This window comes from Dipodomys spectabilis, unplaced genomic scaffold (genome assembly GCF_019054845.1).
Source record: "Dipodomys spectabilis isolate Male_0828 unplaced genomic scaffold, ASM1905484v1 ptg000034l, whole genome shotgun sequence".
In the NCBI taxonomy this organism is placed as follows: domain Eukaryota; kingdom Metazoa; phylum Chordata; class Mammalia; order Rodentia; family Heteromyidae; genus Dipodomys; species Dipodomys spectabilis.
Window position 1 is genome coordinate 4,943,513 of NW_024870711.1, and position 22,664 is coordinate 4,966,176.

At 43.0% G+C, this 22,664-nt stretch overlaps 1 protein-coding gene across 3 annotated transcripts in view; it reads right to left on the minus strand.

Moving 5' to 3' along the window:
• Positions 1 to 407: 407 nt before the first annotated feature.
• The window catches only part of LOC122105909 (TRPM8 channel-associated factor 1), a 37,965-nt gene continuing 15,708 nt past the window's right edge, over positions 408 to 22,664 (minus strand). For 2 of the 3 annotated variants that reach the window (XM_042677193.1, XM_042677194.1), the window contains exons 2-9: positions 18,298 to 18,931; positions 11,753 to 12,747; positions 11,398 to 11,495; positions 10,087 to 10,300; positions 8,823 to 9,062; positions 7,534 to 7,871; positions 6,020 to 6,270; positions 408 to 2,935 (exon numbers count right to left, since the gene is read on the minus strand). In XM_042677193.1, the coding sequence (XP_042533127.1) occupies positions 2,926 to 2,935; positions 6,020 to 6,270; positions 7,534 to 7,871; positions 8,823 to 9,062; positions 10,087 to 10,300; positions 11,398 to 11,495; positions 11,753 to 12,747; positions 18,298 to 18,917 (2,766 nt within the window). In that variant the 5' untranslated portion in view covers positions 18,918 to 18,931 and the 3' untranslated portion in view covers positions 408 to 2,925. Of the gene's footprint in view, positions 2,936 to 5,993; positions 6,271 to 7,533; positions 7,872 to 8,822; positions 9,063 to 10,086; positions 10,301 to 11,397; positions 11,496 to 11,752; positions 12,748 to 18,297; positions 18,932 to 22,664 lie in introns of all 3 variants that reach the window. The other variant, XM_042677195.1, reaches the window with a different exon arrangement.

Below are 22,664 nucleotides of genomic sequence, written 5' to 3' on the forward strand. Positions count from 1 at the left end.
TTTCACTTTTCCAATAACATCTACAGAAACATGAGAAAAGTATGATTGAATCATTGCCAGGTATTTCATGTGGCTAAAACTGAAGAATTACATATTTTGATGGTGGCTCATGTGTGTAATCCTAGCTACTCAGGAGGCTGAGATCTGAGGACTGTAGTTCAAGGCCAGCCCAGGCAGAAAGTCTGTGAGACTCTATCTCCAATTCATCACCAAAAAAAACCAGAAGTGGAACTGTGGCTCAAGTGGTGGAGCATCAGCCTTGTACAAAAGAACTAAGTATAGTATAGTACTCAGACCCTGAGTTCAAGCCCTAGTACCAGCTCAACAGATAGTTAACTTGAAGGTTTTATAAGGCAAAGCAAGGATTTTGGTTCTCTTATATCTTAAGTCAACATGAAGCCACTGAAGAATTTTTATTTGAGTTTATTAGAAACATTTTCAAAGTCACACATGCACAAGGTACAAAATTAAATAGTACAGAAGGAGTTGAAATGAAAAACAGTTTTCCTTGCCAATCTTCCTTACTCCCAAGCCTTAGATGCTTTTCACAATTATCTATTTTTGAATCTTCTGGCCACTAACTTCCTACATTTAAATAACGTTTCAACAATAAGTTTCTTGATTTATGGACTTTAGAACAATTTTTAATCTTTAATAATTCCTCATTACAAAAGATAAGGATTTTAACTTACATATCTCCCATTTTCCTTTGCCCATTCTTCTCCTTCAAATGTATGAGAGACATGTCTGTTTAGTGTTTCTATTGGTTTAATGTATAGCATGGGTTGATATACCTTTATTTCCTCCCCATTTTGAATACATACGTGATATCCTACTCTTCCTTCCACTTCTCTTCCCCTCTCCCACTAAATCTCAACCTCTTTTCTGCTTTCTTTCTACTCAGAATATCAGCATCACTTTCAACTTCAATTCGGAATCAGAAAGTAAGCCTTCCATGCTTTGTTGACAGATCAGAACATGGATGACAAATACACAGTTATTACCATTATTTTGGCTATGAAAATGGTTTTCACTGGGAGACAAGTAAAAGTCAAGATATTTTCTCTCATACACACCCAACGCCATACCTGTACCTTGGGAAAGGAAATGTACCTACCGCCAAAGTCACGACTCTCTTCTTAGACTCATGGGTAAGCCAAGTCAGATACTCACTTTTTTTTTTCTTCAGCATTGAGCCTTGGATTCTTGACACCTTTCTGATTTGTCTATCTTTCTGTTGATTAAAGAATGTGTGTCTTTTATTTTCAATCATTCCAGTGTCTCATGGATACTATGGCACAGAATGCGTATTTTTCAGAGCCTGAGATGAGACTCTGAGATGTGCTCTCATCCAAAATGGTACTGCTGGGCAATTGTAACTCTACAGTCAGAAATCCTTGGGAATAACCATCACTCTGGACTCAGGCATTCTTTTGGAACAACCACTGCTTTAGAACAAGATAACATGGGCGAGACCTCTTGTTTTCTATATCCTATTTCCTTTTCTGTGGTTTCCATCTTCATTTCTCTGGAGAACTTTCTCAAGGTACTTCCACAGTAAAGGTCCTAAGGGAGGTCTTTAGGACCTTTACTGAGGAACTAAACTGAAAACGTGCTTGCCAGAAAATGCCTTTGGCCTTCGTCTTGAAAGCCTGCCTTCCATGCAATCCTGGGTACTGAAATTTTCCAGAAGCTATGCGAACACACTGATCCATTGTCCTACAGCATCAGTGCTGCTGTTGAAAATTCTGCTGTGGTCTATTTCTCATCTCTGCTTTGGTGAACTAATTATGATGACCTAATTTTCCCCTCTGGCCACTTTAACATCTTCCCTCTTTCTTTAGTATTCCAAAATTTCATCAGATTGTGCCTAGGTGTATAGGCCGTTTTGGTCTGTTAGTCTGGAGACTTAGTTTTTTCAGTTCAATTATTTTCCTTTTTATTTCTTCCTCCATGTTTTCTAGAGAACCTAATGGTTACGTATAATTGGTTGTCTATGTCTCTTCCTTTCCTCATATTTTCTGTCTATATGTTTTTTTTTTTTGCTGTGAATCTGGGGAGATTTCTTTCATTTTACTTTTCAGCCTGGTCTACCGAATGAATACTTTTGGCAGTTCTATTTTACCTTCAAAGGATTCTTGTTATTATGAGTTTTCTCTTTTTTTTTTTCTGGTAGTAAAATCTCTCTAAAGATAGACAGAATTTTATGTCATATTTTTCCCCTCATTAACTTAATTTCCTCTAGTGTTGGTAGTAATTTTCAAACCTTTAATTCTACATGGTTATTTTCCTTATACTTCTCCCTTCTCTTCCCTCCTTACCTCCATGTTTGGGAATCCCTAGATGAAAACTCACACTGAAGCTTAAATGTGAAGTACTGACTTCTCAGGAATTGGTATGTGTTTCTTCTGTGATTCTGTGTTTGGATCTGTTTCAACAGCAAGTTCTTCTGTAACTGGACACTTCACTATCGGTCTCAACTCTCAGTAGAGAGTTGGGGAATAGGCTAGGGGACCACTCATTTCCACAGAAAGAATTTTATTTGCAGCACCAACTCTTACCTCTCCTTAGGCAGTTTATGCAACTCCTTTATACATACAACCACAATGACAATGAATTTTAAACTGTTACCAAGAATAGGTTGCCTGTTTTTGTGCACAAGGGTTGGAGTAGAATAGGATAGGGAACAAATTTACAACTGGTACAATTCTTTTGTAAATAGACATTTTCAATGTTCAAGTCTCTTTGGGGTTATGATGTTCAGACCAGCGTATATTCTGTCTGAAAGGTACCTTCGTTCCATGCATTACCATACTTCCTCCTGTTTTTTTCTCTCTTCTGGACAGGTGTTGAGATCTTCTCCAATCAAATGCCTTCTGTTTCCTTTGCTGAGATTCAATTCTCTTTTTTTCTTGAACTTCAATTTCAGTGGGGCCTGGGGAAGGAGGGGAGGTAAACTTACATGTTCAGTCCATCATCTTAAATTGGAAGTCCCATTGGAGGCTTTCACACAGGGGTGTAACATAGATAACTTTGCTTTTTTTTTTTTTAATTTTAAAGGATTCCCAGGATTTACTGCTGAGAATGGATTAAGCAGGGAGCAGGGGTGGATAAAACTGAATTCTGAAAGGCTGAGGATCTAAGTTCCTCCCTGAGAACATGCAATATATAGGACCTAGGAGGAGGGTGTCAGGCACTTACCAAAATAATCCATCACTCAAAATCTAATAAACTAGAGGATTTTTTTTTCAGGGCACTCTGGAGAAAATGACTAAAACCTGAATGGCTCAGAACCTAAAAGACTTGTCTAATGGAAAGGGTTCGCCTTAAGTGTTGCTTATTTGGAAACATCTTTAATTCTTCCTTTGGGCTGGCATTTAGTGTAAGCAAAGGATTTTTTGCTTTGCTAAAATTAGATGAGGAGTAAATATAAGGAGCCAAAAACTCTGGCATGTTATGGCATAATGGTCCTTTTGTTTGCTGACTGGTTTCTGTATTTAAGCACTGTAATTATTTATAACTGGTCTGGAACCAGGATGCCTGGGTTCAACTCACAGATGCTCCACTTATTAGCAATACAGCCTTATGTAATTTGCTGCAAACTCAGTTCTCCCGTTCTAAAATGGCAGTGGTAATGGTTTCTATCTCCATGAAATTATTGTGAAGATTAAATGAAACAATGTACACACAGGAAGAATCAATATCTGGCACATACTCAACACTTCATAATTAATGGCGATTCAATGTTGAGTGAATATTCAACACCTAAGTTCAACGAATCTAAGCAACAGATGTTTATGAAATAAGGGGACATAATTACAGAACTCAGAAATGACATGATGAAGAAATCCCCTTCCTTCCCCTAAACACAAAAACTTTATGTAGTTCAAATCTTAATGTCTACATATTCTCCAAATTACTAATTAAGCAAATAAAAATGGTGTGTTAATGTAAATAAAGAAGTGACCTAATAAAAAAAACAACAGCTGGATGCCTGCAAACTCAACCCTAGAGCACAATTCTAGTTAAAACTGTAAAGAAAAGATAGCAGGACACTGGAACATCTTTGAATGTTTGGCAACTAGATAAATTTGGGCTATTTCTATTGTGTTCCAAAAGTAAGATGTGTGTGGCAAGTGACTTTTGACAGAGACTGTGTTCTGAATGTGTGTCACTATGAAATCTGAACACCATTACAAAGAAGTTGGATGTCTACAGTTTGTGAAGGATGAATAGCATCTAGGAATTGTTCTGGTTTTTACACAGACTTCCACTGTGGATTTAAAGAAGGAAATTTGGCTCCAAAGAAACCAAACCTAATGAACTTTTGTTTTTGTTTCTTGGCAGTTTTTACAATGTGGTTTTTGTTTCGTTTTACAGCTAAACTAGGGCCAAAGCGATAGGTAGCTTATGCCTATGACCCTAGAACTTGGAAAGAAGAATACAGTTTGAGGTCAGAGATACATAGCAAGGACCTGTTTCAACCAAGCCAACCAACCAGTCAAAACCTACTCTAAATTTAATGTCTTTAGACTCATAGAGCAACATACCAGAATCCTTGCAGGGTGCGGTATAAAATGAGGTGGGATAGAAAACAATTATGAACTGTACATTTCAACTGTATATTTCAGTTTTGAACTGTATATTTAAAAAATATATTTCAGAAATGATTTTGAATGTTTAGACTGTGAAGAAATGACAGGTGTTTGAGGAGACAGATAGGTTTTACAGAATGCATAAACATATCAAACATCACATAATATCTAGCACATTAGCATGACGTGTGTGTGTGTGTGTGTGTGTGTGTGTGTGTGTGTGTGTGTGTGTATGTGTGTGCGGGCCTGGGCACTGTCCTTGGGGTGTTTTTTCTCAGGGCTAGTGCTCTATCACTTGAGCCACAGCTCCACTTTTGGCCTTTTTTGTGGCTAACTAGAGATAATTTTTGTATTTCCATGTATCAGTTTAAAGAAATGAAAAATTATGTACTTATGTGAAAATTCCACGTAAAAGTTAAGTCTAGCTCTAAAATGATATTGAGCTAATTAGATAAAAATGCTAACCAAGATTTCCCCCCTATTCTTACTAATTTTGAGGTGCTGTTCTAGTTACCCTTTCTGTTGTACACAATTGAACCCTCACAATAATCCTGTAAAGCAGATCCCATTTTATAGAATGAGGAAACTGAGTCACAGAGAAGTTAAAGGATTTTTCAGAGCCATACAATTAATAAGTGAAAGACCCAGGACTTGAACTCTAGGATTTCAACACTAGTAGAAATGAGGATCTTAATTGCAAAGCTATGGAAAGCAGTAGATTCCCCATTTTGTGAGGCAGCATGAAATCAAACAACCCCTTAAGATAGTATGCACTATAGATAGTATGCACTGTATATATAGTTCATCCACCTGAATTTTCATGGAGATTCCTGTGAGACCCATTTCACACACAAGGAAATGTACACTCTTTAAGTGACTTTCCCAAAAGCTAGGATCTAGGTTCTTCCCACTATACCTGGCTGCTTTTCAAGAGCTTTGTAAACTTACAAAATGTGTGAGTCATATGGGAGCTGTCTGGATAACAAAAGAAATTTGTCTTAAAGGGGAGATCTATGGTGATTTTTTGACCAGTGAGTAAAAGCCCAGAGAGAATCCTCAGAATGCCAAGCTAAGAACCACCCTCTAGCTATGATCTGGGAGGAGGGACCAAAGGCCAATAAATCTAGAAACAGGTGCCCAAGCTCTCAGAATGGGGTCAATATGGGCAGGAAGGAATCTGACCACTGAGAGTAAAGGAGCAGGGCTCATGAACCAACAGAAGGCCTTGTTCCTGAAGAATTCTTACCCGTGTCTTGCTGTGTTCTTAACCCACTTCCTAGAGACAGAAGTTGGTCATAAGACACAGGGGCACTGAACTAGGAAGGCAAGGCCAGGACCCTCGTGGACAGAGGTAGGGGAGTAAATCCCCACCTCTGCTACCTCCCCAAACCTCTCTACCTGCCACCTCGATGGGCACTCCTTACATCTGTGTGAGGAGGTACAATTTCATAATATTTTCCTTCCATTCAGGCAGATAGGCCAGGCTGGTAGCCACTTCCTTCTGGATGGGCCAGGCCCAGGCCTCAAAGAACGGAGCCAGATTCTTCTGTACTTGGTGGGAGAACATCTTGACCCACAGATTCATTTTGTCCACATTATCTGTGGGCAAGTTGGTCTGGTTTCTATACTCAGTGAAGAGACGGATGAATGGCTCCCAACCAAAGGCCTCCTGAAGCTAGAAAGAGAGGGGAGAAGTAAGTGAGACATCCAACTCACAAAGACAGCAAATACAAAGTCGAGGTATTGAACACACTGACCACTAGCTTCCTATCCGTCACTGGCCTCTCTCTGCTTTGCATCCTGGGCTCAGCGGCACGCAAAATTTTAAATACGGTCTGGGGGCTGGCACAGTGCATGGCACAAAGCAGACACCATCGCTGATGGTTATAGCAATAACTGTAATGATCAGCATCAATATTTTCTACCCATATCATTCATCTTTCTCGTGATTGTGAAGATAGTGATGGGATAGCACACGAGGGCTGAAGTAGAACCGCCTTCATTAACTTTCGTAGTTGTGACGTTAAACCCCAACAACTGCAAGATTCCCACCCCTATCTTGGTGTAATGCGAAGCTCATGAATTAGAGCTCTGCGTTAATGCACAAGGCTAATAAACTGGCCTTTGGAAGAAAAAGTTAGTTAGAAGCAGAGTTAGTTAGAAGCAGAAGTTAGTTAGAAGCAGAAAATGATAGACAGTCTAGCTAGCCAGAACGAAAAATTAAATGACAATTTTAGAAAGAGGTAGGCTCCCCAAAGCCACAGAAAGAGTTCATGTTAGTCAGGGTGACAGGACTTTCAAGTTGAGAGGTACTTGGACAGTCTCTTTTGGATGAGGAATGTTTGTTCCTGGGGGCAAAGCAACGCCAACACTAAGGTGAAAGCAGGGGCTCCCTGGCCATTTTACATCCTTCTCATAGCAGAGAGAATCGACAGAGAAATACTCTGGCAGGTGGAAACACCAGAATAGAACATCCTGGCCTTAAGCTGAGGCTATAGTGATCCAGGCCTCGGAGCTGATCCAGGCCTCTGGGACAGAGAACTGGGGCATCGAACAACAAGCCAACCTCCAGGCACAGGACAGCGAGGAATCTTGGACTGCCTACAAGAGGTGGAACTGATATACTCCTCTAAGGAAGAAACAGGTCATAACCTATATATAGTGTGTGTGTGAGGAAGGTTGTTCAATAGCTACTGAGTAGGAGCATTTGGCTTTAACTACAGGTGTGGCTGGCTTTTAAAGCCAGCGAGAGTAAGCGTATTAATAGTATTCTATTTGGCCCTGCAAATAGGTTTACAGTTCCTCAGTGCTTTCTCTGCTATTGTATATTCCTACCGAGGTGTGATGGTAGGTCTTTTTGGTCACTAGCATTATCATCTCATCCAACATGCAGTCCCCACAGCAAGGAGCCTCATTGCCCTTGATCCTTGCCCAGTACCTGCAAATACGTTTCCAGTGCAGTCCATGCATTCCAGTTTTTCACATTAGGCCCCTTGCCCAGGTAGATTCGAACTCTCTTCTCCCGCACAGGGGGCCACAGGGCAATGTTAGCACGGCTCCGTGGAATGCCCAGGACCGTTTCGTGTACATAGACACACCACAGGTTGCAGGTGGCCTCAGTGGTGTGCGGGGGGAACTCCCACTCCTGCCGCTGCTGGTTGCGGCCCAGCTCGTGCACCGGGCCCCACAGCCCCTTGGTTCTGATGAGCTTCTCATTGATGAGCTCCTGCACTGACTCCAGGTGGCACATGATGGGGTACCCTGCGTGCATCCAGCCTGGAAAGGCAGGGGGAGGGGGAGAGGAAAGGGTCATGGCTGAACTGCTCATCTCATGAAATATTTCTCTGAGCCACTTCCCTTCCCGAATACCCAGTAGCTCCAGACAGCGTTCAACAACTGCCATGCTCCAAAAGGGCAATCAATCCAAACCCAAATCTTTCCAGAATTTCTTTTCTCTTTCTTTGAGATAGCATCTTGTGACATAACCCAGGTTTTCTGGAACTCATTCTATAGTCCAAGCCTGGCCTCGAACGCCTGATCTTCCCACCACAGCCAGTTCTGGGGCTTCCATTCCTATGCTCATCCTGCAGTAGTGTCTCCACCTGCCTTCCAACGTAAAGCAGGACAACAGAGGCAGGAGGAGGCAGGGTGCAGATGGCCATTCAGGGCGGCATTGGAGGTTTTCGTTTTGATGATGGCACCTTATCCATATAAGCCCACACTGTAACATCATCTTCTCCAAATTCAGCTCTATGAGCAGTCTCATAGACTGTTCATTATTACATGTGGAGTTGTTCAGGTTGACACTGAATAGTAATGACGCATGCAAGCCAAGAAAACCTTCATTGGTTCCTTAAGGTTTGTACACCCTTTATCCGTATTTTTTAGCCTCCCTGACCCAAAGGCAAAGAGCTCATGATTCAGTGTCTTCTAACTCTGAGCTAGTCCAGGTCCTCTGCTTTACCCCCACGGGATACCTTGAAGGCTTGGGTGACATCTCTGGAGGCCTCTGACAGCTTATAACATGTGACCTCTACTATGATTTCGGATATTAATTTTTCCCTTAAACTTTTTATTTATGATTATTTAATTAATTTTAATTAATTGCTTCTATTAATTCATCCTTTAATTATCTACACCTTGCTAGCAGAACACTTCTACCCCCCTGGCTACCTGCTGTGGAGACAAGGAAGGTACTACAGACAGGGATTTGCTCAGAGCACCCACCGACTGAGATCTGCACGTCGGCCACGATTCTCTGAGGCAGACGCAACGGGAAGGGCTCGGCTCCCAGCCGTGCCACAGCCTGCATCACCTCGTCCCAGAGGCGGAGCAGTGGCTCGGGGTTCTCCAGGGCACGCAGATTGGCAGTTGGCACTGTCAGGATGATGTTGTCCGTAGCCAGCTCACCCCAGGGACCTGGGTGCTCTTGGATACGCCTCTTCCACTCTTCCTGGGATGTCTCTCCTAGAAAAGAGGCCATGGGGCTTGAACACACTTTACCACATCCTTTTTTGTTTTTGTTCGGTCAAGGGGCTTGAACTCTGGGCCTGGGCACTGACCCTGAGCTGTTCAATCAAGGTGAGTGCTCTACCACTTGAGCCACAGTGCCACGTCTGCTTTTCTGCTGGTTAACTGGAGATAAGAGTCTCATTGATGGCTGGGAAAGTGGCTCAGTGGTAGTAGTGTTTGCCTTGCATGAATGAAGCCCTGGGTTCGATTCCTCAGTACCACATAAGCAAAAAAGCTGGAAGTGGCGCTGTGGCTCAAGTGGTAGATCACTAGCCTTGAGGTGAAGAGGTCAGGGACAGTGCTCAGGCCCAGAGTTCAGGCCCCACAACCGACAAAAAAAAAGAGTCTCATCAACTTTCCTGCCCAGGCTGGCTTTGAACTGTAATCCTCAGATCTCAGCCTCCTGAGTAGCTACGATGACAGGCGTGAGTCACCAATGCCCGGCTTCTTTACCACATCCTTCAAGTTTCAAATATACAACCTGGGCTCCAGGAGAATACCCAGGTCATGAATAGCCACATCCCCTCTTCTTTCCATCCTTCTGATATCCCTATTGGATGGATACATACATCTATCTATCTATCTACACCCATACATCTATATATACACATACACATACATATATACTTGTATCTATGTGTGTATATATACATGAAGATAAACACATATATACAAACATATGCATATACACATATTCACGTTTTGTGGCACTGGTGATTGGACTTAGGGCCTCTACCACTTGGGCCATGCCCCCAATCCTTTTGCTTTTAATTTTTGTTTTTCAGATAAGGTCTCATGCTTTTGCCCCATCTGGCCTGGAAACATGATCAGGCGTGTGCCACAACGTTCAGTCTTTTCTTCTTGGCCCCAGTGCTACATCTGAGGAAGCCACCCTCCTGTCTTCCACCAGTTTACATTTTTCTCTAAACAGTCCCAGTGAATCTGACATTCCCAGCTCTTCCCCACAGCTTTCACTCACCCAGTTTATAATATGGAGCATGTACAGCCCCCTTAATGGTGATGGGCACAGAACCCAGTTTGCTGCTCTGAGGCACGATGATGTACAGCAGGCCACCCCAGAGACAGGTGATTGATTTTGTGGGCTTGTCCAGGCAGCACCGGTTAATCACGAGTGGGCCTCTGAACAGCTTGCTGGCTCTGGTCAGGTCATCTGTGTGGCAGCCAATCTGTATCTGGAAGAGAAATCCCCCTCAGAGTCACCACAGGGTATGGGGGTGGGAGGGAGGGAAATAAAGCGAGGGGGCAGGGAGAAGGAAGCCCAGGAAGTAGGGGCTTGGAAGGGTCATTAGGCCATGACCTCATGACACTATGGATGAGACCTGTGAGAGAATGTGAAATAAACAGGAATTGTGGCATTCCTCAAGGTCATAGATTCTCTCAGAGTCACGCGGCTCCACAACAGGTCATCTGAGGATGTGGGCATGGTGCTCTGAGGTATGATACAACCCTAAAGGCTCATTCTGAGAATCAGTGACTTTGTGTCAGACAGAATCCTAGGTTGCTTGTTCCACTGTGGTGATCCTGGCGCTGGAAGGGGACAGAGGTGGCCCTGAACTTTGCTAATCAGGCACGAGGCAGTGTGATCCAGATGATAGAGCAGAGGGTGGATTCAATTCCTCACCTTCTCAAGGCCTTCTTTCTGGAGAAGGGAGAAGGACTCCTGTATTAGGTAGTTTGGGACTGTTTTCCTCAAGTTTAAGTTAAATAAGTGGCAGAAGTGATGCGAAACAGGGCACAGCACTGGCCCTTACCTTCACAATGGCCCCACTGTTGGGGGACAGAACAGGATGGCAGATGAATTTTGCAAATAGGGTGTGCATGTGTGGAAGTGGCAGAGAAGAGTGTAGACTTGAACAATTAAGAAACGGTCCTGAATGTGGTAAAAAACAGACATCAGTCAGGAAGGCTCTTGTGCTACAATGGGAAGTGTTCCTGAAGAGGAAAAGTGAGCTAAGATGAATTGAATCTCCGTAGAAGAATAGCGGACCTTCCTTTTGCTATCTCTCTTAGCCCTTGACTCTGTAATGTAAGTTAAAAGCATGATGCTGAAGAGGATGAAATTGGTTTGAATTCTGGGCTCTGACACGTATCAGCTCTATTCATCTTGCTTTTCTGGAAGGTAGTTGTCTCTTCCTTAATAAGGGTAACAATACCTGCCTCATATTGCCCATGAGGTTGGATGAGGACAAAGTAAGATGCTAACTGGGAAGGAGAGAGCACTGGGATTTTCCCTTCCCAGTCTCCTCGTGGGAGAGGAGTGTGGCCTCACCTTCAGATCAGCAGAGGCAGCGGCTTCGGGCAATGAGACTTCTATAATTTGTCTTCCAGGTATGTAGAGACCCGTGCTCATCCAGCAGTATCGGGTGCCTGCCCAAAGTACAGGAAGGACAGACTTTTAACTCCCCCATGTAACATCTACAGCCCTTCCTGAGGACTGCAAACCTCTTCCCATCCACGCTGCCCTGCTTGATCTCTTCTAAGAGCATCCCTCTTCTAAGAACACCCACAGCCCCGGCCTGTGCTCTCTTGAAAGTGCACAGCCAAGGACAGCCAGGGGCTTTCTGGTAGTCACATCCTCTCCCCAGAGCTTCTCCTGACCCTGAGCTCACGCCCTCCTTCCATACCTGGATTGGTGCAGTTGACCTCCACGGTGATGGGAGCTTCTGAGGGGCGCATGTAGGCGCTGCTGTAGATGTCTTCAATTTCTGGGACGAGCAGCGAGAGGTCACTTCCAGAGTGGGCCAGACCTGTGGCCAGGGAGAGCATGGCCCCTCGGCAACAGTCATTGATCACAGGGTTCTCTCGGGTGGCCACGGGGAGCCGATAGCGGCTCAGCAGCTTCCTCAGGAGCCGGTGCACTGACATGTAGGCAGGGATCTCTTCTGCGGGGATCTGGAGGAATGCCGCGCCGTCGGGGCCCAGCTTCGCCAGCCAGCCTTTCTCCACATTCCCTCTCTTTCTGCCCATTATAACCTGGAACTCAGCCAGGGTGGAGCGGAAGTGGTAGGTCCTTATCCCTGCTTTAGGGGTACGGAAGGGGCCCGGGTTGAGGCTTTGGCTTGTAATGCTGATGCCAAAGGGGTTGAGGAGCAAATTTCCTGGGAATCGAGCCAGGGGGGACACCCCTGGGTTTTTGAAGGCCCACCACCAGGCCTGGGCACCAACGAAGAGCCCTCCACCCTCTGCCACAAACTCCTGCAGCTCCTTGACCCCAATATCACTCATAGGTTCAAAGCAATAGACACTGGCATCGCTGGTTAGATTGGGCTCGATGCTGGTGTCTATGCCCCCTACAGCTAGCAGACCGCTCAGTGTTCTCAGCTCTGTCTGCACTACGATCTTGCCTCTGCGGCCCCCGTCCAGCCAGCGGACAGCATTGAGCAGAAAGGGGCCTAGCTTCCCCACCGTGAATAGAACCTTATGACCAGTCACTACCACTCGGCCCCGGCCATAGCGGGCAGCCGCTATCACACAGCCGTGGTAGGAATCTAACCCCAGAGGAAAAGCCAAAGCCCCATGCACTAGCAGCTGAGATGGGAAACAGTCTGAATTGCTGATGTCCAGCTCTGAAATGCCATGCAGGAGCTCGTCTCTGTCCTCAGAGAGGTCATCTTCACAACTGCGAAAAGACACAAGCATTCCGTGTTAGAGGCATGCGTGGTCCCTACACAAAGCCCCTAGGCCAGTACCTGGCCTTCTTACCAATCCTCTTTTTAGCTCTTACAGGAGAGCTGGGAGAACAGACTGGATAGATCTGAACTCCCTGGGCATGGAAATTCTGTTGGAGGTAGGTTCTACGGTCTCATATGAATTCTGCTCTAAGTTCTCCAAAGGACATTGCAAAAGAGATCCTGTTCTGTGTACCGAGTACTTTATTTGAAAGAGTCTAGATTTTAGTTCATTAAAAAAATATTTCAAGTCTTTCGAACATCAGTGAAAGCTCTGAATAGGAAAGTGTGCTTTTTTTTTTGATAAGGAGTCTCTTAGTAACTTCATACAGCTCATTTTCGACAAAGTCTAAGGACAGCTCAGTTGTTATCTAAGAAGAGAATCAAGAGAGTGGACTGGCCTCAATTCCAGTGAGAACCTCTGGCAACCTGACCCAAGAGGACTGATTATATCTAGAACTCCACTCATTCTTTGGCTGCCACAGGAGAGAAGAATTCCTGTGTTGGGGGCGGAAGGGGGGAGGAGAGTTTGCTTAGCATCATGTGTCTATTTTGCGTGGGTTACTAACCTATCCCCGGAGGGCCTCAGCATACCCACAAGTCCCAACTGGTCGATGTGACCCTGAATACCTAGCAGGATGACTGGGGATAGGGTCAGCTCTCATAAGCCTGAGATTTCAGACCCAGTTCTGCCATTTTTGTTAGGTACAGAGCTGTGGCAGTGATGTGGTCAGAAGACAGCTTTTAAAGAAACTCCCAAACCTGCAGGAACATGTAGACAACATGTCTGTAGTATTTGTTATGAGCTTCTGGGGCTGGCCCAGCTCTCACTAACTGACAGGGAAGTGGGTGGGCTTCCCAGCAGACCCTTCCCTGAAGAGAAAGGCATTGCTCTACAGTTTGGAGCCGACTGTCCCTATCCCTGAAGTATTAGCCACTAAAATCATTCAACTAGTTCTTCTGCTTTGATTGCACGCTCACCAAACATCTCTGTGATGATAATCCTGCTGTCCAAGATCAGCGGCTTAAAGATACCAAGAAGTCACTGGCCACCAGGCCAGGTAGATTGAATGACCTGGTTTTGTCTTGGACAACCTAATTTGATGATTCTAACAATGAGATTTTAAAATGTTTAGTACTTTACATTTATTTTTCTTATTTTTAAATTTATTTTTATTGTAAAGGTGATTTACAGAGGTGTTATAGTTACATAGATCAGGTAACGAATATGTATCTTTTTTAATCTTGTCACCTCTTCCCTTATTTTCTCCCGGCACTCCTGCCCTAAGAGTTGTATAGTTCATTTTCAACTGTGTCTAATATCATGGCTATGTGTTCATCTTTTGTCCTACCATTTCTGTGCCCGCTCTTACCCTCCCCCAAACAGATAAATGGAAACAAGAGGATTTTTTTTTTTTGTTATTTTGCTTTCCCCACCCCCTCCTTAGTTGATTTTTTGATTACGGTACTTTACATTTTTTAACCTTTTTTTTTTTTTTTTTTTAATTTTTCACCAATGAAGCCAGCAAACAAAGATGGTTGATTATTGTGCTTCAAATGAACCCATCGGCAAATGTCAGGATTTCTGAACTAGCTTGGTGTGACTAGATAAGACAGTTGCCAGGCATACATCTAAAAAACAAAACTATCTGAGTTCCTGGTCAGCCCAGGGGCTATTTTCAGGGACATCTGTCTGTTAGTTCCAACATCCCGGCTGTTGGAAGTGGAGGAGCTAACTAATAATTTCATAAATTGCAAAAGAAAGCAATCAAATATGACTTCTCTTTCTCACCCTTTTCTGAAATAAAACAAGTCATTTTAAAAGAAATCTACCAAGACAGATGGGAGAGAAAGATGGAAGGGGTGACATTGATCAAGATGCATTATAACCATAACTGATTTGTTGAATTGACAGCCCTTTGTATAAACTACTTATGAGATAATAATAGTAGTAGTAGTAATAATAATAGAAATCCATCATAGCACTGGATTTTGAAAAGAGCACAATCTGCAAACTCGAATGGTGGGTACTTTTATATTGTAAAATGAAATGGAACTATATAGATCAGTAATCCACTGGAACAAAAGAATCCTGGACTGAATGTGTATGAAAAGAAAACTAAGGAAACAAAAGGACTAGGATAATCATTTGTCCTGGAAAATACACTGCAGAAACCAGTAATGATCTATCTAGAATTTCAATGTAATTTCCAATTTAAATAATAATGAGTCACCAAACTATGTCTGATGGGAACTAATAGCATGAAAGAGAAGCATGAAACTAGGCAAAAGAAATAACCAACTTCCAGCCAGGTGCCAGTAGCTCTCGCCTATACCTAGCTACTCAGGAGGCTGAGATCTGAGGATCACGGTTCAAAGCCAGCCTGGGCAGAAAAGTCCGTGAGACTCTTATCTCCAATAAACCACTAGAAAACTGGAAGTGGCGCTGTGGCCCAAGCGGTAGAGTGCTCACCTTGAGCTAAAGAGTGCAAGGACAACGGCCAAGCCCAGAGTTCAAGTCTCACGACCGACCAAAAAAAAAAGAAAGAAGGAGAAAAAAAGAAATAACCAACTTCCAAGGAAATAGCAAAAGTTCTAAGTATGTATGCCTAGGCACTAGTGAGTTTAAGAAGACATACTACATCTCCCTCAAAAAAAAAAGGTGGAGGAAGAGAGGGGCACGCTGCTATAAAAACTCACTAATGGAAAGAATAATGACGGGATTGTCAAACAGATCATTTCAGTTTTAACATGGGAAGAAAATAAGTCTTGGCGCAGCTAAAGACTGTGAATAAATTAAGTGGAAAATTGGGCAAAAGTCATACTTCTTGGCTATGGTGCATAGTGCTACAATGAACATGGCTGTGATGATGGCTTTACTGTAACATTGTTTGTGTTCTATTGGAAAAATGCCCAGGAGTGGCATTGCTGGGTCATAGGGTAGTTCTAGATTTATTTTATTTTATTTTTTTTTGGTCAGTCATGGGGACTGAACTCTGGGCCTGGGGACTATCTCTCAGCTCTTCAGCTAAAGGATAGCGTTCTACCACTTGAGCCACAGCACCACTTCTGGCTTTTTCTGCTCATATGGTGCTGAGGAATTGAACCCAGGGTCTCATACATGCAAGGCAAGCACTCTACCACTAAAGCCACCTTCCCAGCCCCTATATTTAATTTTTTGAGGAACTTCCATAATGCTTTCCAGAGTGGTTGAACAATCTTATATTCCCATCAACAGTTCCCTTTTGGCTGAATCCTCGCCAGCACTTTTTTTTGATAGTGGCCAATCTAGCCCAAATGCCCCTAAATGGACAAATGGATCAAGAAAAATGTGGTGATTATATACACAATGGAATTTTATTTATTTATGACAAAGAATAATTTTGTACCATTTGTAAGGGAATGGAATGACTTGGAAAAAAATTATATTAAGTGAAGTAAGCCAGACCCAGAGGAGCAAAGGTTACATGGCTTTCTTCATTTGTGGTAGCTAGAATATACTTATAAATCTATAAGAAAACACATTGGACGGTATGCAAACGGTTACAAATGAATTAACTGAAGTGTAATAGACTCTGGAAAGCTAGACTAGGTCAAAGGCCAACATAATCAACACCAGGAAAGGGTACCTGCAAGAAGTGGGAGGTGGAACTGAGGGGAGAGGGGTAGACAAATGAAGGGTGTATACACCACAAAATAAAGAAAAGGGAAGGGATAAGTCGAAGGGGGTGAGAATGTTGAAGAGGTAACACTAGTCAAGATGCATTTATTCATAAACTGCTTGGTTATAGGGCACCTGCTCTGTACAACTACTTAAAGATAATAAAAAAATTTAAAGAAGTCATCCTTCTGAGAGATGTGTTAAGGGTATAACTAAAACAAGACAAAAAATAAAACATAAGGAAGGATATAATACCTGAAGATTTAACATCTAGCAAGTAAGAATTCCAAAAGAAATCAATAACAAAACAAAATGACTAAATCATCCAGTTTGCTGGTCTGGCTAATATTATAGTAATTTGGCTCCTGTGTCTGTTAGTAAGAGTTCTAGCAAATACATACCCAAGTTTGCTTTATTTATGGTTTCATTTTCTGCACGTTTGGTTGCCTGTGTCAGTTGTGGTTCAAAGTATTAAAAGGAAAATTCCACAAATAAATGATTCATAGATTTTTAAATAGTGCATATTCTGAGTAGTGTGAAATGAACTCTTATGCTTACTATATGGTGAACATTAATCATTCCTCTGTCCAGGGTGTCCACACTGTATACTCTACCCATCCTTGTAGCCATCTTAGTCACCGGAATGACTGTGGTGGTATGGCAGTATTCGCGTTCAAGTGAGCCTTACCTAATAGTGGCCTAATGCTACATGACAGTGCCTACAGCAGTCACCTCATGTCGCCTTGTCAGAGAGCCATAAGTACATTACAGTAAGATACTGTGTGTGAGAGAGATCTCATTACATACCTTTTATTAGAGCATAACTGTTCTATTTTGTAGTTAGCTACTGTTATTTTTTATGGAACCTAATTTATGAATTATACTTTTATCACAATGATGTAATATACGTAAGATTTCTTTGGTACTATGTATAATTTCAGGTATCCAATGAGGGTCTTGGAATAAGCCCTACAGAGATATCTCCTTCTTTTAAGTAAAAAAATATCTTTCGGTAGCTGTACAAAGGAAATTCAATCCAACAGGTGAATTGATGAGTACAATGCATCTAGATCAAAGTCACCTCCTTCCACCCTCCCATGCCTCTTATTTCCTGCTAATAATATTCTTGAAATAAAAAAATATCTAGGGTATAAAATATAGAGAGTAAATCAATGAATAAACAGAAGAGTTTGAACTCCTTCACAGATGCCTGGTATTTAGGTTAAAACCAGGAAAAGTGTCTTCTTATTCAAAAGACAGAGTCATGAGCTATTCTGGGTGATGTGCCTCAAATTTCACGATAAGAATTTCTATCTCATTCCCCATAGCTTTAACTTACACTGCGCATCTTCCTCGCCCAGTCCCACTTTCCTTGCCTCCTCAGTCAGATATTAGTGTCCTTCATTCCAAGGAAACAGAATTTTAGTATATAGTAGGGAGTGGCCTGGTGTATTTTTTTCTGCTTTGGGGACTGCTCTAGCTTTTAACCACTTTCATTCATCCCTCCAATTATAGACACCTAACGAATGTTGACTGAGCACCTTTGATCTGTTACATGGACAGCACTGTATGTGAACAAAACAAGACTGGGCAGTGTTCTCAAAGAGCCTGCAGAGCAGTCTGTCTCTTAGCCATCATCTGCCTCTTTCTTTTGCCATCATGGTCTCTTGCTTCTAGAGAGAGAGCTCCTAGATTTAGCACATATAACTTGTGCCACCTATTTTTTTCTATTTCAACTTGTGAACTGTCTGTTGTTTTTCTTCCTATCCTAACCACATCTGGCTTAATATGCAAAAGTTTACCCACAGCGCTGGAAGAATTTAGCTTCTGGGGTACTCACCTAACTAAGACTGGGATTTTGGGCATCTTCTTGGAGACTTTGAAGAAACTTGTGTCTCCTTTGTTGTCGGTGAAGTACACGCCAGCCACACTGGTGACTAGGTTCCCCGGAAAGGTGAACAGAACTCTTTCATCTTCACCCTGGTTGGCCCAGTCCCAGGCTTGGCCTCCCATGAGCAAGCCTCCTCCACGCTTCATGAACTGGACCAGCTTTTCAGTCATGGTTTCATTGTAGGCATCAATGCAGTAAACCCCCAGGGAGTCATTCACTTCTGGTTCAATCTTTGACTCTACTCCAGCACCCTCCAGGATTTTGACCAAAGGTGCCACAGATGGGTGTATACCAATGGGGGCCCCAGGGGAGGAACGAAGCCACCCCACAGCATTGATGAGAAAGGGAGTGAGCTGGGTTTCAGCCAAGTAGTCCTCATGGGATACCACCACCAGGCGGCCTCGACCGTAGGAGGAGGCAGCAATGAGCACCTGGCCCATGTCATTCACCATGACAGGAAATGAGGCCTCTCCAATTAGAAGCAGTTCACAAGGGATGGCATCTTCAGGAAGATCCCAGCTTGTCACTCCATTCATAAGGGCCTCAAAGGCAGCCGAAGGAGTCGCCATGGCTCTGTTTGGGTCTGCACAGAAAGAGGAAAGCAAGAATTCAACTCGGCGAAGAAAGGTAAGCAAACAACAACAAAATAGAGTAGTTTGTTCTTCCACTACTTGGGCAAGCTTCTGAAGAAGACTGACATTGCACTGAATCAAATTGCAGCGTCAGTGGCTACAATCCCAGAGTGCTCCCCCCTGCCTTTTAAACTTTCAGTGGTTAAAGTTAGTATGATATTTTCCCTGATATAGAACCAACCAAACAAGGGAGGAATGAAGGTGAGATTATGTCTCCCAAGGAAATATTGTGAAATCCTAATCCTTAGCATCTGAGAATGTGACTGTATTTAGAAGGAAGGTCTCTGCAGATGTAATCAAGTTAAGATGAGCTCACAGCTCTCAGCTGATGACTGATGAGAGGCCATTTGGACATAGAGAAACATAGGAACTCAAGGAGAAATTGTTGTTAGAAGATGGAGGCAGAGACTTAGAAAGATACGTCTACAAGCCAAGGAATTCCACGGATTGTTGGCAAAAACCAGAAGCAAAGACTAAGGCAATATATTCTACCTCCAAAATCCCAGAAGGAACCAACCAGCACGGCTGAGACCTGTATTTTGAAATGCCCCCAGTGCTGACTTGAATAAAATGCTGTGATTTAAATTACTCTATTGGGGGTCATTTGATATGAGAGCCTCTAGAAACTAATACAGCATGCAGCAAGCTGCCCTCCTCACACCCATTCCACTGGGTGGAATTGGTATTGGCATTTCAATTTACAGCCCTGCACTTGCTAGGAAGACACTCTGCCACTTGAACCATATCTGCAACCCCCAAGATCGACATTTTATTTATAGTTCATTTTTGCTATTGTTTATTTATCTTCTTTCAAATTATCTTTTAGAAGTTGTACGCAGGGGTCTCACCGTTGTCAATTTATGAGTATAATGCTATTTGATCGGTGTCACCCCTTCTATCATCCTCTCTTGTGAACACTGGTCTTTTAAATCTCAGCTTGGAGCTCTTGGAATTATAGTCTAAACAGCCTACCCCCGTCTCAGAGAAATCGGAGGTTGAGTAGGAGGAAGGTAAAAGCTGTCTGTGGCTTGAATCCACACAACCATGAGCAGAGGCTAAGTTAGGAGAGGATGGTAGCTTCTTACTATCTAGGATGCAGCTGAGGATGGCACCTCTATCTCATGATGTGACCTCACAACTGTCCTTCGCTTCTTCACCACAAGCTCCTTTTCAAGGATGTTTCAAGATCTCTCATCAGCATTCAATTGTTTGTATAGAGACATTCCCACAAATGCTTATACTTAACTCTCAGAGCAAATCCTTTAGGACTGAAGGACATGGCTCAAGTGGTTTCAGCACTTGCTTAGCAAGCAAGAAACCCTACAATCAACCCTCAGAACCACAGTAAATGAACAAACAGCGTAAGCCATTCAAGTTGGGAATTTTTGCAAAGTGAAAAAAGAAATCTGACCCAATGTTAGGCTTTACAAACACTGGGTTCTGCATTTATTGATTGTGATTCTACAATTTTCCTATTTTGATGCTGATGTTAAGTCTCATGTTAGTACTAGTGCTAATGATTATTGTATTTATTCCTCAAGTATCTTGGTATGTCCTTGACAAAGTCCTTGGCATAGAAAATGTGTCCTCTACAGACCATAGAAAAATCTCGGTCTTGAGGGAACCCATAAACTCAAGATCCTACTAAATGAACACATTAGTCATTATGTGGTCATCAAAGACTTCTTTAAAAACTAATGAAGGGGCTGGGAAGTTGGCTCAGTGGTAGAGCGCTTGCCTTGCATGCCTGTCGATTCCTCAACACCACATAAGCAAAAAGAAAAAAGCTGGAAGTGGTGCTGTGGCTCAAGTGGTAGAGCGCTAGCCTTGAGCTGAAGAACTGAGGGACAGCGCTCAAGCCCAGAGTTCAGGCACCACGACCAGACCCCTCCCCCCCCCCAAAAAAAAAAAAAAAACTAATGAAGTCTTAACTGGACTATCTTCTCTTCAAAATAGTTCTTCCAAGATAAACTGCACAAGCGAGATGCTTCTGGCAGTTAAATATAAGCACTGGTATCCTATCCCCCTTCAAAGACTACTGAGCCAACAACTGGTTATTCAGAAGCTTGCCCTCCTTCCCTGCCCCTCCTTGACACCACAAATTACCAAGACAGAGAATTGTGCAAAGTTACAGAATGTCTCTTTCTTCTATTCTTCCCACACTCAACTGGTCACCAGTCCTGTCGATATCCTTGTTCACAATTTCCAATTACACCGCCATCCACCTGGCTTTAGGTCGTTAAACATGATTCATGTCTGGACTAAACTAATCCAGTCTCCAAGTCCGTGGGGTCTGTTCTTAATCTCTATTTATACTACTGCTCTGGAAGAAAAACTCCACAGGGCTTCAACTGTGTCCACAGGGGAAAAAAATCTGACTTGGTTCTCCTGATCTGTGAGGTCTTCAGAGTAGGCAGCTCCTTCAAGTTTCTAGCTTTATTTCTCACTCCATCCTTCCCAATTAGCTTCCAGCTGGCGGAGCTCCTAGGATGAGGCCCAGTTCTTATTTCAGAGGATCCTCTTTCCTTTCCCTTCCCTCTTCCACCTTTCTAGCTATGGAAATTATTCTTCTAAGAGACGAGGAAATTTAAATGAACACATCTCTGAAAGAATGTTTAGCATCACTAGTCTGGCAGTGGGAAATAATATTTCATCAAAGAGATGAACTAGGGGACAGAGAGAAGAGAGTAAGAAAGATAAAAGTGGCTAATGGTATCTAATGGAGGATCGACTACAGGGACCCTGTCACAATGTAAGGAAGGACTGAGAAAGTCTGTCCTCTGTTAAAGAGTGGCAGTGAAGAGTGGCAGCATGCAGGACATGAGCACAAGGATTCTGACTGCCACACTGACCTGGAAATGGAAACAGGTAAGTGGAAACCAAGAGGTGGACATAGATCAAAGACAAGGAATGTTTCCTAGTATCAGGACCTTAAACCCAATGCCACACTTGCCTAATTTTGACCTCTCCTCCACACACTCCACTGCACCCAGAAGGACAGCCTGTGGCATGGGCCCACCCACACACCCACGCTGCATCTCCTCAGGAGTCGCTCGGCAGACCCGTGCTTCCCCAGAGTGGAGACACCACATACCCAGAAAAGAACTCATACTTCCGAGTCACCCACTGGGCTCTAAGATACCTCAAGGATGAGCTACATCTATCTTACATCTACATAGAATGTTCTAGATACATTTTAAGTGCGAATTTCAAGTCCTTATGTTACATAGGACATGGACCTATTTTTTATAAGGATAAAGATAACCATAATAAATAACCATAACTGTAGTAGTTATGCAATGCTTATCAGGTTTCTGGCAATATAATACAGTTTATGTAGTTTCAAAAATTGTAACCAAAAAAACCCTATGAGATATATATATTATCACTATCTTCATTGTATCGACTAGGGAGAAATAACCTTGTGTGGTAAGGTAATGTGAGACCTGCTCAAAGGCACCTATATGAAAAGTAGTGGATCTTGGATTCAAATCCAAGAACTACAACACTGAGGTCCACATTCTTAAGCACAGCACCAAGAATATATTAAGCTTCTGGTAGTCTGTTCGTGCCAGGTTTTGGTACGAACAACAACACATTTCAACATGTTAGCCCTGATTATATTAGAAAGCGATTTTTCAAACAATGTAATTACATCTTTGACTTTCTCCCCCGTGGTTCTTT